The 16562-nt window shown below is 33.1% G+C and overlaps 1 protein-coding gene across 1 annotated transcript in view; it reads left to right on the plus strand.

Moving 5' to 3' along the window:
- Nucleotides 1-16562, plus strand: part of stxbp5a (syntaxin binding protein 5a (tomosyn)) — a 457988-nt gene that overhangs the window by 398226 nt on the left and 43200 nt on the right. Inside the window, exons 20-23 of the mRNA XM_030128552.1 lie at nucleotides 1630-1683; nucleotides 5281-5331; nucleotides 12874-13155; nucleotides 14752-15121. Of these exons, the coding sequence (XP_029984412.1) occupies nucleotides 1630-1683; nucleotides 5281-5331; nucleotides 12874-13155; nucleotides 14752-15121 (757 nt within the window). The remainder of the gene's footprint in view (nucleotides 1-1629; nucleotides 1684-5280; nucleotides 5332-12873; nucleotides 13156-14751; nucleotides 15122-16562) is intronic.

Genomic DNA, 16562 nt, shown 5'->3' on the forward strand with positions numbered 1-16562 from the left:
ATAAGGTCAAGACTTCCAACAGACATTCCTCTTTTGTGCATGTGGGTCACTTCAGGGTCGCATTCAGTTCATACTCAAAACTGATAGAAGTCGCATTTAATGTGCACACAAAAAAATCGGATTTCACCAAAAAATCCAAATTGTGCTTTATAGGGGTCATATTTTGCTAAACCCACTTTTATTAGTCTTCTGTTCATTTATTTGTGTATTTGGACCCTAATAGTTCGTACAGTTTGAATTTGAACTCTCCATGTGCTGCAAAGCTATCTTTAGATTTATTTTGGCAAAAGGAATTTCTGCAATCTGTTTTAATTCCTTCTTAATCTGTTACGTCCAGAATTAGTTACGACATTTGCACATATAAGGTCAAGACTTCCGACAGACATTCCTCTTTTGCGATTGCGGGTCACTTCAGGGTCATATTCAGTTCATACTCAAAACTGACAGAAGTTGCATTTAATGTGCACACACAAAAAAATCGTATTTCACCAAAAAATCCAAATTGTGCTTTATAGGGGTCATATTTTGCTAAACCCACTTTTATTAGTCTTTGGTTCATTTTTTTGTGTATTTAGATCCTAATAGTTCGTAAAGTTTGAATTTGAACGCTCCAGGTGCTGCAAAGCTATCTTTATATTAATTTTGGCAAAAATCAAGACGAATTTCTACAACCTGTTTTAATTCCTTCTTAATTTGTTACGTCTATAACTAGCTACGACATTTGCACGTATAAGGTCAAGACTTCCGACAGACATTCCTCTTTTGTGGGTCACTTCAGGGTTGCATTCAGTTCATACTCAAAACTGATAGAAGTTGCATTTAACATGCACACAAAAAAATCGGATTTCACAAAAAAATCCGAATTTTGCTTTTTAAGGGTCATATTTTGCTAAACCCACTGTTATTAGTCTTTGGTTCATGTATTTGTGTATTTGGACCCTAATAGTTCGTAAAGTTTGAATTTGAACCCTCCAGGTGCTGCAAAGCTATCTTTAGATTTATTTTGGCAAAAGGAATTTCTACAATCTGTTTTAATTCCTTCTTAATTTGTTACGTCTATAACTAGCTATGACATTTGCACGTATAAGGTCAAGACTTCCGACAGACATTCCTCTTGTGCGCATGTGGGTCACTTCAGGGTCGCATTCAGTTTATACTCAAAACTTATAGAAGTCGCATTTAATGTGTAATATGAACGAGCACATGAAAAGATCGGATTTGACGAAAAAAAATCCGAACTGTGTGTCTGAACGTAGCCTTAGTTTAGGTTCAGTTAATGATAGATTTTGCTGAAAGAGTCACTTTTTCTTTAGTTTTCTCTTTTTTTTCACCTTTAATCTGAGCTTTTATGAACATCTACATGATCACTGAATTAAATATAGGAAAATACTTGATTTTTGCTAGAAAAATGCCAAATAAAGACGATGATATTACAATAAATGGTGGTAAATCTTTTAAGAAATGTTAAATGTGGAGAAAAATGGATTTGGGAACTGCCCCAAAAGTAGCCCTGGGTCTTTATGGGTTAAAATCAGACTATATAACACGGTAATATTTTGTGTAGTAAAGCCAAAGGGTGTTTCTAACTTCACATTTACTGTACTTTACTTTTCCCCCACACCCCAAAAGTGTTGACGTCAAACAGCAATCTACAGCAGTTCTACAATGGAGGTGGTAGAGGAGGTAAGATTGGCCAAAGACTATCATAAGAGGCTGTTTAGCCCAGATCAACGTGGTCCAGATTGTGCCCCCCCCCCCTTTGTTTTTTCTGTTTGTATAGAACCTGTCTCTGTCCCCGTGTCATAGCACATGTAACGAGAAGAACTAAACCAATGAAATAGTGAGCCAAAGTTTGCACCTACTTCCGGGTTAGCTTCTCATCATTTCCTGTTAGCTACATATTCAGTCAACGGTTTTTATGCGTTGAGCGGAGGCTAACCTGGAGGTCGGGTTGGACTGCGGCCGTCTGTAGACACACTATGCATCTTAGTTGGTTCGGACAAATATTGCATGCTACATGTATGTAGCACGAGTGTCAGATTGTAAATGTGCCTGCGTGTGGTATCTGTTACGACCTCCGACAACAGTTTTCCTGTGTACACAAAAAAAAAGTTGTCCGGTACACGTCAGGGAGTGGCTCATCTCGAGAAAGTTTGACATTAAAAGAAATAAAACCCTCAAAATGAAGTTTTTTTAATCAGTCTTAATTAATCTAGATCAGGGGTGTCAAACTCATTTCAGTTCAGGGGCCACTTTCACCCCAATATGATCTCCAGTGGGCCGGACCAGTAAAATAATAACAGTGAAAAAAGTCAAATTACATTATGATAATGTTTACATCTACAACGTTTCCTTAAAAATCTGAATAACATGAACTTGAAATGTCTTAAGAAAAACAAGCACAATTTTAACAATATTCGGCCTCAGTTTATTACTTTATCATTTACACGTGTGTTACAACTTATATTACAATTACAAATGCATGAAACATATAGAACCAGGTATAATATTGGTAAAATTGCATTTACAGGAGGTCCTCGGGTTACGCGGTACTCGACCTACGCTGTTTCGACTTTACGACGCCTGAGTCTCGTCCGCCGTTTTGTCTCCAGCCCCATAGTGTAGAGTGTCTGTGTTTGTGCTCCGTAATTTTCTCGGTATCCTCGCCTTTTTCACCCTCCTTTTTCACATCATGGCCCCAAAAAAGAAAGCAGGATCTTCTAGCGATGCTGGTCCAGCCAAGAGGAAAGCCATTACGATGGAAACGAAGCTGGATATCATCAAAAGGTCGGAGAAAGGCGAGACACCGACGAACATCGGTAAAGCCTTAGGCTTCAGTCGGTCGACCGTGGCGACCATTATTAAGGACAGGGGCTATTAAAGGGTTAATTCCAACTTATGCGGAAATTCGGGTTACGTCGCCAGCGTAGGAACGGAAGTCGTTTGTAACCTGAGGACCTCCTGTACTTCTCTTTAGACATTTCAGGTTATTCATATTGGTTCAGGGTATTCACATTTTTTTGTAAAAGGATAGTTTGTTAATATAAACATTTTCATGTAATTTTACTTTTTTTCATTAAAATAAAGATAAAATCTGCAGTTGGCATTATTTCTAAATTATTATGATACTATTTTACTGATCTGACCCAGTTGAGATCTGTGTGTGGAACCTGAATTAAAATGATTTTTACACCATTGATTGTTAATATCTTCAGTGTGATTTTTGCATTTCACAAATTCATCCCACGGGCCGGATTGGACCCTTTAGTGGGCGTGTTTTGGCCCCCGAGCCATATGTTTGACACCCCTGATCTAAATGGTCGTATGAATTCATGATCAAGGTTTAAAATAATCAAACATTACAGATTAAACCTAACGCTTAATGTTGTTGCTTTTGTCTTTGGTACTAAACATAAATTCAATAACTGGTTCCAGCCACAACAAACCCCGCCCCTTGCACGTAGTATAGCTTATTTTAGCATCGATCCAGCTAATGTCATCATGTCTATGCATGTGCTAATGTCAGCATATCAACTGCCTCTATATATGTGCCAACTCTGAAGTAAATTGAAACAAAATTGATGTTTTTAGACATTTAAAATTTTGCCCATTCTAAGTAAAAGGGGAAAAAATAGATTTGAAAAATTCCTAAAAAATGTTCCAATTATAGCAAAAGTGACGTCACAGGGTAAAAGAATGGTTCAATGGTTTTTACATCCAGCTGACTCTGTAAAGCCCTTTGAGATAACCTTGTTGTGATACTGGGCTATACAAATAAAATTGAATTGAATTGAAAAATTCATGTGAAAATTAAAGTAATCTGTGTTTATAATGGGAGTAATAGTGTATTTTTTTCACACATTATAGACATATACTAGTGTTGTCATTTTCTTTTGTTTACAATGGACAAATTATAGTTGCTGCATGGGCAGAATTTAAAAAATCATGCAAAAATGAACAATTTTTGAATTCTAACTTAATACAAATTGTGAAAAATAATACAAATTTTTGTTACATAAATTGCAAAGTGTGCATAATATGCTCACCCAGACACTGAAGGGTTAATGGAATGGATGATTACACTGGTCAACAACAAATTTATTGTTTAAGTTGTTTGAGCTGATTTAGGATAATTTTGGTGTGCTGAATCCAAAAATCACATTAATTTTACTCAATCAGGTCAACTTTCTGAACTATGCTACATATTGGCTTTTTAACATTTTTGCTTACATTTATGGGCATTTTCACATCATACGATACGAAATTCTTTCCTATTTCTTGCAATAAACGAGTTCTGAAGATTTTACTTTTGCCAGTTTATGATTAATGTTTTTTTTAATATTACAGGTGAATGAAATGGCTTCGACTAGAAGATCTTGCAAAAATAAGCCTGATGTATTCTGCTACATCTGCAGTGAATACACCATTGTACCTAACAGGAATCAAGTCACAAGTTTCATAAAGTGTGCTTACCAATCTTATTTTGGTATTAATTATTATATTTTGTGAGAAGATCAAATTCTTCAAAATCAAATTAGCAAAAAAAAAAACCTGACCTGATTGAGAAAAAACAGATGTCATTTTTGGATTTAGCGGTGCAAAATGGTCCTAATTCAGTTGAAAAAACCTAGACAACTTGCAAAAAACATGTTTTTTGTAACCCAGTGTTATGAATAACAGCAAAAAGTTGAGTGCATTGTGCCTTAAATGAAGAAGTGGATTTAGGACGGAGAAGTGTCTTAAATAAATTGTTAAAATGCTGAAACTAAAACCCCAGTATCCTCCGGTCATCAACAGCAGACTATCTCAGTGCCTTCTAACCATCTTTTCCACTGTCTTCCTCCATCTACTGTCCAGTATTTTCCGTTTCTTGTCTCTTTTTTTTTTTTTTTTTTGGTTCTCTTTTCGGTGCATGCTCTCTTTCGGTGGCATGACGGTCCTGAATGGCTGTGCAGTTCTGACCACACGTCTTCCTCCACTCGTTCTTCCTTCCAGGGTTATTGTGTGACCAGGGGGGAGTCCTGTTTGTTTTCTGTCCCAGCATGCCTCTGTGATAAACAGGGTCGTCTCCGAGTCCTTATGTCTTCTCTTGTGTAAAGCATTTTGGCTCTTTCAGACTATAAACTCAACCCCCTCCCTTCAAGCACAACCTGTCGTTGTTTTGGTGTATTTTAGCTTTTTTGCACTCTTCTAGCCCAGTACTGGTTAATCTAGCTTTGCATGGCATCGTGTGTTAGCTTAGACGTGTGTTTGTAAAGAGGGATGTTCTCTTTTTTCCAGCAAAGATGTCACGGAAATTAAGCTTGCCTACTGAGCTAAAGCCAGACTTGGGTAAGCCTTGACTTCGTGTCTCCAAACAATTTGTATGAAATGCAGTTTATATTTCAACCACCGACTGGACTCACATTCCACATTCTCACTGGTCCAGTTTTATCTGGTTATTAGCCTCAAAATTGGCAAGCGATGCATATGTTTATCCTAAGTTTGCATGAGACACCAGTAGCACTGATCTGATTTCAATTCCAAATCCAAATACTTAAACTGGACTTCATGGACTTCAGTGCCAAATGTTCTCTAGTGCCTCGACTCCCACTTTTTTGACCTCGGTGGGGGTTGCGATAGAGGTCAGTGGTGCTAAGCTAAGCTATGCACACTCCATTTCACTGTAAAGCTTTCTAGCGACTTTTGCAGCTTCCTCTTTTTTCTATTCTGTGTTCTTCATGTTTGTCCTTTTTCTGTCTGATTGGTTCCTTTAAAATACGTTCAATAGGAATAGAAGGGACGTTCTCTTTATATGTGGTGTTTTTGAAATACCTCAAATGTCAATATGTTGGATGAAACTTTTTTTTTTTTTTCAGGAAATTTTAAAATGTGCACATGCAAAGTACATTTATTGAAACTGATCCGGTGTTTTTATGTCAAGCCAGTTCTTATTGTATTTGTACGAAAGAGGATTAGAGCCACTGGGGAAAAAAAAATTACACTGGTCTACAATTTTTTTAGAAATGATTTGGGTAACACTTTACTTGAAGGTCTAGTTTATAATGCATTAAGTGCACATTCATAAGACATTATAATGCATTTATAATGCATTATAAAAGTCATTACAACAGTTTATGATCATGTAAAACAACTTATACCAAGATTAATAAAGTATTAAAAGTGTAGGCATAATGTATTATAAATTCAGCTTTCATAATGTTTTATACATCCATATCAAAGTGACAACAGTGTTTGTAGGAAGAATCTCAAGTCCTGGGTTACAGAACACATTATCAGTTGTATGATATAACACAAGTATGATGACGTATGAGCAGTATCTGCTGGCTCTAAGTAAAGTGTAAGTCAAAAATTATACACCCAAGTGTTCTTAATAACTCTTTATTTTGCAAAAACAAAACATTAAAAGAACAGAGACAGTAAATAGAAGTGTTACATGTTGCTTTATACATAAATAAAAAAATAATGTGGCAGCTCTAAATCTTTAATTCAAACACATACTTTTTTTTTTTTTTTAATTAATAGAAATCCCTAAAATAGATGGGTATAGGGACCAGTGACAAAACCTAACAAAAGTTCCCCACCTAAAAAAATAAATTCCTTCACACTGCTTTGGTATGGATGTATAAAACATTATGAAAGCTGAATTTATAATACATTATACCTACACTTATAATACTTTATTAACCTTGGTATAAGTTGTTGTACATGATCATAAACTGTTGTAATGACTTTTATAATGCATTATAAATGCATTATAATGTCTTATGAATGTGTGCTTAATGCATTATAAACTAGACCTTCAAGTAAAGTGTTACCATGATTTGCTTCAGACATTAAATGTGCTACATGTTATGTATTTTAATAATTTAATAATTTAGTATTTTAATTGGAAAATAAATGACAAAAGTGCTGGTTTGCTGATGTTTTCAAGGTATATGATTAAGTGTTATTCCACATATATATTGGTTTATGTACATTTATATAATAGTTTTATAAATCTTCCACTAAATAGAACCTGTAAAGTGAATGTATTCTAATGTGCAGACAGTGTTTTCAAGTAGATCTTGTAGCTCTGAGACAAATATTCCTTTTGAGTCAAACCCATTCTCTCGTTAATTCTTGAATTTCACATTTTGACCCAAGGCTGTACCTTGGAAAGTTCAGCCATTGGTTCCTTTAAAATATGCTCAATAAGAATAGAAGGAACGTTATTTTTATATGTGGTGTTTTCCAAATACCTTAACTGTCAATACTCTTGGATGAAACTGAATTTTTTGATTTTTTTTTTTTAAGGAAATTTTAAAATGTGCACATGCAAAGTACATTTATTGAGACTGATCCGGTGTTTTTATGTCAAGCCAGTTCTTATTGTATTTGTACGAAAGAGGATTAGAGCCACTGGGGGGAAAAAAATGGTACTGGTCTACAATTTTTTTTAGAAATGATTTAAATTGTGCTGACATTAAATGCGCTAAATGTTATGTATTTTAATAAGATTAATTGGAAAATAAATGACAAAAGTGCTGGTTTGCTGATGTTTTCAAGGTATATGATTAAGTGTTATTCCACATATATATTGGTTTATGTACATTTATATAATAGTTTTATAAATCTTCCACTAAATAGAACCTGTAAAGTGAATGCATTCTAATGTGCAGACAGTGTTTTCAAGTAGATCTTGTAGCTCTGACACAAATATTCCTTTTGAGTCAAACCCATTCTCTCGTTAATTCTTGAATTTCACATTTTGACCCAAGGCTGTATCTTGGAAAGTTCAGCCAACCAGCATTTTTGACTTGATTTTTCTTTATCAGTGACTCTCATGTGGTAAAATTTTATTACTTTTATTCTGGAAACATTTTTCTTGCAGACCAGTGTTATAATTAAGATCCAATATATATTTTTATTATTAGGTTTGAAGGGGTAGGATTAGATATGTCTGTACTTCTTCCTACTCCTTTTTGCTCGTGTAAATTTTGAGGCTTAAGACGTTGCAGTTTTAAGTTTATCGTTTTGTTTTGTTCTCGTTCTCTTGATTATCATTTATTTGCATTTCTGATTTTAGATTGTCATTTACAAATGAAGATGTCAATCAATCAATCAATCAATTCTGAGATTAAAGTCAAAGTTCTGACTTTTTACTCAGATTTCTAAAAAAAAATAAAATTCTGACGTTCAGGAAGAGTGTCGCTTTCGCTTTATGGCATGCAGGAGGAGTGTCGTATTCGCGCTCTAGATTTCCTGTATCTGCACTCTGTTTATTCACTGGAAAAAATCTAAATCTTACCAAGTGTATTTTTCTCATTTCTACTGAAAATGTCTCATCACACTTAAAATAAGACATAATCACCTAAAGAGTAAGTTTTAAGAACTGATTTTTACATAATAGATCTTGAAAATCTTATTTCAAGAAATCTTAAGATAATTTTCACTTTTTTTTTTTTTTTTTTTGCTTGAATTAAGCAAAAAAAAAAAAATTGAATTAAGGAAAAAAAAATCTGCCAATGGAACAGGTGAAAATTATCTTGGTAAAATTTCTTGATTTTTTTTCTAGATTTTTTTGCTTAATTCAAGATGTTTTTTTTTTTTTTTCTCAATTCAAATCTTACCAAGATAACTTTCACTTGTTCAATTGGCAGATTTTTTAGCAGATTTTTTTTTAACTTGAATTTAGCAAAAAAAAAAAAAAAAAAAAAATGGAACAAGTGAAAATTATCTTGGTAAAATTTCTAGATTTTTTTTGCTTAATTCAAGATTTTTGTTCTTTTTCTTTTGGTGTTTTTTCTTAATTCAAATCTTACCAAGATAATTTTCATTTGTTCAATTGGCAGATTTTTTAACTTGAATTTAGCAAAATAAAAAATCTTGAATTGAGCAAAAAAAAAAAAAAAATCTGCCAATGGAACAAGTGAAAATTATCTTGGTAAAATTTCTTGATTTTTTTCTAGATTTTTTTTTTTTTTTGCTTAATTCAAATCTTACCAAGATAATTTTCACTTTTTCAACTGGCAGATTTTTTTTTTTAGCAGATTTTTTAACTTGAATTTAGCAAAAAATAAATTAAAAAAAATCTTGAATTAAGCAAAAAAAAAAAATCTGCCAATGGAACAAGTGAAAATTATCTTGGTAAAATGTCTTGATTTTTTGTTTTTTTTAGATTTTTGTGCTCAATTCTTAATTTTTTTTTTTTTTTTTTTTCTTAATTAAAATCTTACCAAGAGAATTTTCACTTGTTCAAATGGCAGATTTTTTTTAGCAGGTTTTTTAACTTGAATTTAGCAAAAACAAAAACAAAAATCTTGAAATAAGCAAAAAAAAATATTGAATTAAGCAAAAAAAAAATCTGGAATTTAGCAGAAAAAAAATCTGCCAACGGAACAAGTGAAAATTATTCTTAAAATAATTATTATTATTCTTGTTTTTTTTTTTTTTTTTTGCTTAATTCAAGATTTTTTATTTTTTTTTCGCTTAATTGAAATCTTACCAAGATAATTTTGACTTGTTCAATTGGCAGATTTTTTTGTTTAATTCAAGCAAAAATATCTTATATAAATCTCTTTTTTTATATAAAGAGAAAGTGACACTCTCCTTAAATGTCAGAAAGAAAAAAGCAGAATTCTGCCTTTTTTCTCAGAATACTAACAATAAAAATATTGGACCTTAATTTTTATGTATTTTTATTTTTACCAGTGGCCCTAACCCTTTTCCGTACATTTGGCGTGCTATATGTACGCATTTTTGACCTTTCGCGTGTTTTTGTACGCCATTTGATGGTATGTCAATTTAAGATCTCCGGTTCGCACAACATTAACCCTCAGTGTCCGATATTTGACGCATCGTTTCAGGTTGGAACTGCGTGAACATACACGCGGAAAGCTTTTAATGCGTACAGATAACACGCGAATTAAAAGTGGCGCAAGTTATGATATGTTGATTTATCTGGGGTTTTTTTGTTTGTTTTTTTGTTGTTTTTTGTTTAGTTTTTTTCGGAGTACCATGAAACATTAGTGTCCAATAATTTTAGATAAATAAAACCTCTATCCTGGGATGCAAATGATTACTATGTGGAAAAAAACTAAACATGTACACCTGTATATGTCATCATTTTAGGTTTTAGGTGATGCTGCTATATTTACCAAAGCAAATATTACACGATCATTTATCATTTTATTAGTTAATGTCCCCTTGATGCATAGGGAATCCCATAATTCTGATTTTCTTTTCCAGATTCCTGTGTGGAGGCAAAAAAAAAAAAGAAAAAATATTAAGTTTATACAGCTTGAGGTTACCTTTTGTTTCATCATCCACTGATTTTAGACAGATTCTTTAAACCGGACTCACCTGTTGGATTGTTTATGTTTTTATTTTGCCGTAAACTCTGAACCAAACCGCCATTTTTAGACACAAATAATCCATTTTTAACAGAGCTGTATTCTATGACGGCGTATTAGGGCCTCATAAGAAAATAAAAACACTTGTCACAATGAGAATGAAGTCGTAATATTTTGAGAATAAAGTTGTAGTTTAAAAAAAATTTATGATTTAACAAAAATAATTTTGTACTTTTATGAGATTAAAGTCGTCATATTTTGAGAATAAAGCCATAATATTACAAGAATAATAATTTAAAAACAGGTGGGAAAAATACCATGATTTACAAAAATGAAGTCATCCCCACTTGTCACATAATGAAGAACTTGGACCATTTTTTGAGTTTCTGCTTTCGTTAGGGGTTTACACGCGGCCAAATACTGAGCCTGCTAGCCCCGCCCACCGTCACTTCACTTGTTGCGTTTGCTGAAACTGGAAACTGTCATCAACTAGGCTTAAGGCTTACAATTTCTAAATTATGACTTGTTATTGTACAATTGCAAATTTATTTTCAAAATATTCCGACTTTAATGTCATAAAAGTACATTATTTTTGTTAGAAAATTACTTTTTTTTTTTTAAACTACAACTTTATTCTCAAAATTTTACGAGATTAATCTCATAAAAGTACGACATTATTTTCATTACAAAATGAGGGGTTTTTTTTTAACTATGACTTTGTTCTCAAAATATTACAACTATAATTTCACAAAGTATGACATTATTTTCCTTACAAAATGAGATGCTCTTTTTTTTTTTTTTTTACTGCGACTTTATTCTCAAAATCTTACAACTTTAATCTCACAAAAGTATAGCATTATTTTCATTACAAAATGAGGTTGTTTTTTTTTTTTAAATATGACTTTATTCTCAAAATATTATGACTTTAATCTCATAAAAGTACATTATTTTTGCTACGAAATTAGTTTTTTTTTTAACTCCGACTTTATTCTCAAAATATTACAACTTTAATCTCACAAAAGTACATCATTATTTTCACTACAAAATGAGTTTTTTTGAGCTATGACTTTATTCTCAAAATATTACAATTTTAATCTCACAAAAGTACATTATTTTCTTTACAAAATGAGTTGTTGTTGTTTTTTTTAACTATGACTTTATTCTCAAAATATTAAAACTTTAATCTCATAAAAGTACAACATTATTTTCATTAAATTGAGTTTGTTTTTTAAAACTATGACTTTATTCTCAAAAGATTATGGCTTTATTCTCGTAAAATTATGTCTTTTTGTATTCGACTTTACGGGTTTTATCTCAATATTTTACAACTTTATTCTTGTCAAATTATGGCACTCTTTGTTTTTGACTTTATTCTCATAAAATTACAGGTTTTATCTTGATATTTTACAACTTTATTCTTGTAAACTTATGTCTCTTTTTGTATTACACTTTATTCTCATTAAATTAGGGGTTTTATCTCGATATTTTAGGACTTTATTCTCATCAAATTATGTCTCGTTTTCTATTCGACTTTATTCTCATAAAATTACATTTTTTTCTCCATATTTTATGACTTTATTCTCGTCAAATTATGTCTCTTTTTGTATTCGACTTTATTCTCATAAAATTAGGGGTTTTATCTCAATATTTTAGGACTTTATTCTCATAAAATTAGGGGTTTTATCTCAATATTTTAGGACTTTATTCTCGTAAACTTATGTCTCTTTTTGTATTACACTTTATTCTCATTAAATTAGGGGTTTTATCTCGATATTTTAGGACTTTATTCTCATCAAATTATGTCTCGTTTTCTATTCGACTTTATTCTCATAAAATTACATTTTTTTCTCCATATTTTATGACTTTATTCTCGTCAAATTATGTCTCTTTTTGTATTCGACTTTATTCTCATAAAATTAGGGGTTTTATCTCAATATTTTAGGACTTTATTCTCATAAAATTAGGGGTTTGATCTCAATATTTTAGGACTTTATTCTCATAAATTAGGGGTTTGATCTCAATATTTTAGGACTTTATTCTCGTAAACTTATGTCTCTTTTTGTATTCGACTTTATTCTCATAAAATTACGGGTTTTATGTCGATATTTAACAACTTTATTCTCGTAAAATTATGATTCTTTTTGAATTCAACTTTATTCTCATAAAATTACAGGTTTTTTCTTGATATTTTATGACTTTATTCTCGTCAAATTATGTCTCGTTTTGTATTCGACTTTATTCTCATAAAATTACAGGTTTTATCTCAATATTTTAGGACTTTATTCTCATAAATTTATGTCTCTTTTTGTATTTGACTATTTTCATAAAATTACAGGTTTTATCTCGATATTTTACGCCTTTATGCTCGTAGTGACAAGTGTTTTCATTTCCTTATGTGGTCCTAATGCGCCTTCGTATTATTCTTTCGGTTCCCATGTTAATCCCGTATGTTCAGTCGTGTCCTCCTCATCTGTGTGGTGTGTTTGTGAGCCGTCAGTGCTTTGCAGGTGCTTTACCTCTTTCTGTTTTCTCCTTACTGTCCTCCTGTCTGTATGCCCGCCGCGGGGTGCCAACCCTCTAGACCACCGGGACAACTCCTTCAGCCGCTCACGCTCCTCTAGCGTCACCAGCATCGATAAGGAAGCCCGGGAGGCCATCTCCTCCTTCCACTTCTGTGAGACTTTTGCCCGGAAGGGGGACAGCACACTGACGCCCTGCCTGTATGTGGGCACGTCCCTGGGCACCGTGCTCGCCTTAGCGCTCACGATGCCACCTGCTGGAGAGCAACGGCAACTGCAGCCGGTTATAATTTCACCTACAGGTTAGTATGAACTGATGCATTTGAGTTTAATTTTTTATAGTGTGTGAAGACCAGATAAAGCAGGGTGTTTGTGAAGGTTATGAAAGTCTTAAAAAGTATAGAATTTTGAATTGCTGTTTTCCAGACCTTAAAAAATTGGGAATTTTGTGTGAAAGTCTTCATTGAATACAAACTATGTTCTCAGACTACAACACTGTACTGCCGGGGTGTCAAACATGCAGCCCGGGGGCCAAATGCAGCCCACCAAAGGGTCCAGTTCGGCCCCTGGGATGTTTTTGCCAAGTGCAAAAATTCCACAGTCTTGAATTGAATTAAGCAAAAAAAATTTAGCTTGAATTAAGGAAAAAATCTTGAATGAAAAAAAAAAAAAAGCTTCAATTAAGTTTAAAAAATATCTTCAATTAAGCCAAAAAAAATCTTCAATTAAGTAAAAAAAATCTTCAGTTAAGCCAAAAAAGATCTCAAATTTAGCAAAAAATCTTGAATTAAGCAAAAAAAAAACCTTCAATTAAGTAAAAAAAATCTCTAATTAAGCAAAAAAAAATCTCAAATTTAGCAAAAAATCTTCAATTAAGCCAAAAAAAAAATCTTCAATTAAGTTTAAAAAAAATCTTCAATTAAGCCAAAAAAAATCTTCAATGAAGTAAAAAAAAAATCTTGACTTAAGCCAAAAAAAATCTTAAATTAAGTTAAAAAAAAAAAAAAAATCCTGAATTAAGCCAAAAAATTCTTCAGTTAAGTTAAAAAAAATCTTGAATTAAGCCAAAAACAATCTTCAGTTAAATTAAATTTAGTGCAATTTTAACAATAGTCTGCCTCATCTTCTCATTTCTCCATGTGCATTATTGGATCAGATCTACAAAGACACTAAACACTGAGGAACAGGCAGAAAAATAGTTAAAATTGTGCTTAATTTTCTTTAGACATTTCAGGTTGTTCATATTTGCTCAGGTTATTCACATTTAATTGTTTCAGGATAGTTTGTAAATGTAAATATTTTCATAATTTAATGTTATTTTTTTGCACTAAAACAAAGGGGAAAAAAATTAAGTTGTTAATTCTAGATTTTTTTTGGGCTTAATTCAAGATTTTTTTTTTTTACTTCATTGAAGATTTTTTTTTTTACTTAATTCGAGATTTTTTTAAATTTTTTTTTTACTTAATTGAAGATCTTTTTTGGCTTAACTGAAGATTTTTTTTTACTTATTTGAAGATTTTTTGGGCTTAATTGAATATTTTTTGCTAAATTTCAGATGTTTTTGGGCTTAATTCAAGAGTTTTTTACAGAATTCAAGATTTTTATTTTTTTTTTTTTTGGCTTAATTCAAGATTTTTTCCTGAATTCAAGCAAATTTTTTATTTTTTTTTTGCTTAATTCAATTCAAGTCTGTGGAATTTTTGCACTTGGCAAAAACATCCCAGGGGCCGAACTGGACCCTTTGGCGGGCTACATTTGGCTCCCGGGCCGCATGTTTGACACATGTGCCATAGGGAGACCATTCATGTAAATCAAAAAAAATGACCAAAAATAGTCACTAAAATTGCATTTGCCATGACAGCCTTCGTAACAAAGTCGTCTCCGTTTCTATTTTTCAGGCATGTTGGTACGAGTGAAAGGCAGCATTTTGCGGATGGCGTTTTTGGACTCCACAGGTTCCCAGTTGCCCCCTGCGTTCGAACCTTGGTACGAACCCAACGTTACGGCAGACGGCGAAGAAAGAGAGAAGGTCCGTAAGCGCCGCCCGGTCTCGGTGTCCCCCTCCACCTCCCAGGACCTCAGCGAGAGCCAGTACGCCGTGGTGTGTTCGGAAAAGCAGGCCAAAGTCATGTCCTTACCCTCCCAGACCTGCATCTACAAACACAGTATCACCGAGACCTCCTTCATCCTCCGAGCAGACGTGGTGCAGATGAGCCAAGGCGTGTGCGTGGCGTGTTTCTGCGCCAACGGCCACATCATGACCCTCAGGTAATAAAAGACGACAGCGTACAAACCAAAGACGAATCGGAATAGCCCGTTATTTATAAGACGTATCAATCAAAGTCGGCTTGAATAACTCATCGGCTAAAATTTGCTTAGAGGTCTTATTTCTGTCTTTGTGTGTAAGAAATCAATCGAAAGGAACTTTGTGTTGGTAAATGCAAGTTCTGCAAATTGACAGGATTTCAGTTCTGTTGCAACATGTTGATGGTCATATGAACTGTTTTCAGCTCAAAAATGTCCAATTTCATCACAATTAATGCTATATTTTCATGTCACAAATGGCCAAGTTATATTTGAACTGAATTTACCTGAAAAACAAATATTCTATTCTTTTAGATTCCCCAATTTTTCTTAGCAGATTCTATCCTACATATCACGTTTTATTTTTACAGGTTCAACATGGAGTATGGTGCTGATCCATCCTGCTTATGTTACGCCAATACATACATGAAGAATGTCACATGTCACTTTTGAAATCAACAGTTTTCTAATAATAAGCATTTTTATTAAGAAATAACAATTCTATATTGTTATTTACTCTTTAGTATGATGATAAACTATACAATTAGGGATGTAACGATATGAAAACTTCATATCACGGTTATCATTATTATCGCAATATTGTTGAAATGTGGTCAAATGTATCAGCATTATTTCAACACAGTTCTATGCATTTCTTACAACTTCTTTTTTTTTTTTGGACAAAAATGGCCACTCATTTGACCCCCTAAGTAAATTTTAGCCGTCATGTGTCATCAATTTAGGATACGTCTAATCCATCTTCTGTTCTGCTGCTTATGTGTTTTTGGCGATATTAGTCAGCATCGCTATGTTCAAACTCTTAACTTTTGAGATGAAACACTGTTAAAAAAGAAAATTAAAAAAAAGCAAAATGAGGAGTTATGAGGCGGTGAAGTGCCAAAGTGTGAGCGAGCCAATGACACATCTTAACGAGAGCCGTTCAGACAAATTTAGGAGGAATGATGAGTTTAGTAGCGTCGTGCTTGAGAACAGTGATAGAGGTTGAGGATTTTGGCAAAAACACACATTTTGCGATCTTCTGAACACACAGATGGCTCGCGGAAAAGAGAGTTTAGTTGCAGGAGATGTTTTTTTTTTTTTTTTTTTTTTTTTAATCTATCCCCATTAGAGTCCTCTGGGATCAATCTGAAGCCAACCTTTGCTGTTCTGTTTGAGTTAAAATGTATCAACCTAACAGACAGGCTGAAGGTTTAGATGGCAGGAATAATTACTGTCACCGCTGAGGTAGAGGCGAACATCATATCATGTCCTCGGATAAACCCGTCTTGTTGCCGAAGCTGTCGGCCAACGTCAGACGCAGACGTTTGAGCTGATAAACTGACCTCATCCTGACTTTCTCTCACTCTATCAATGTGGATTTGGTTTAAACTAGGGATGTAACGAT

Source organism: Sphaeramia orbicularis, chromosome 24 (genome assembly GCF_902148855.1).
Source record: "Sphaeramia orbicularis chromosome 24, fSphaOr1.1, whole genome shotgun sequence".
Lineage (NCBI taxonomy): Eukaryota > Metazoa > Chordata > Actinopteri > Kurtiformes > Apogonidae > Sphaeramia > Sphaeramia orbicularis.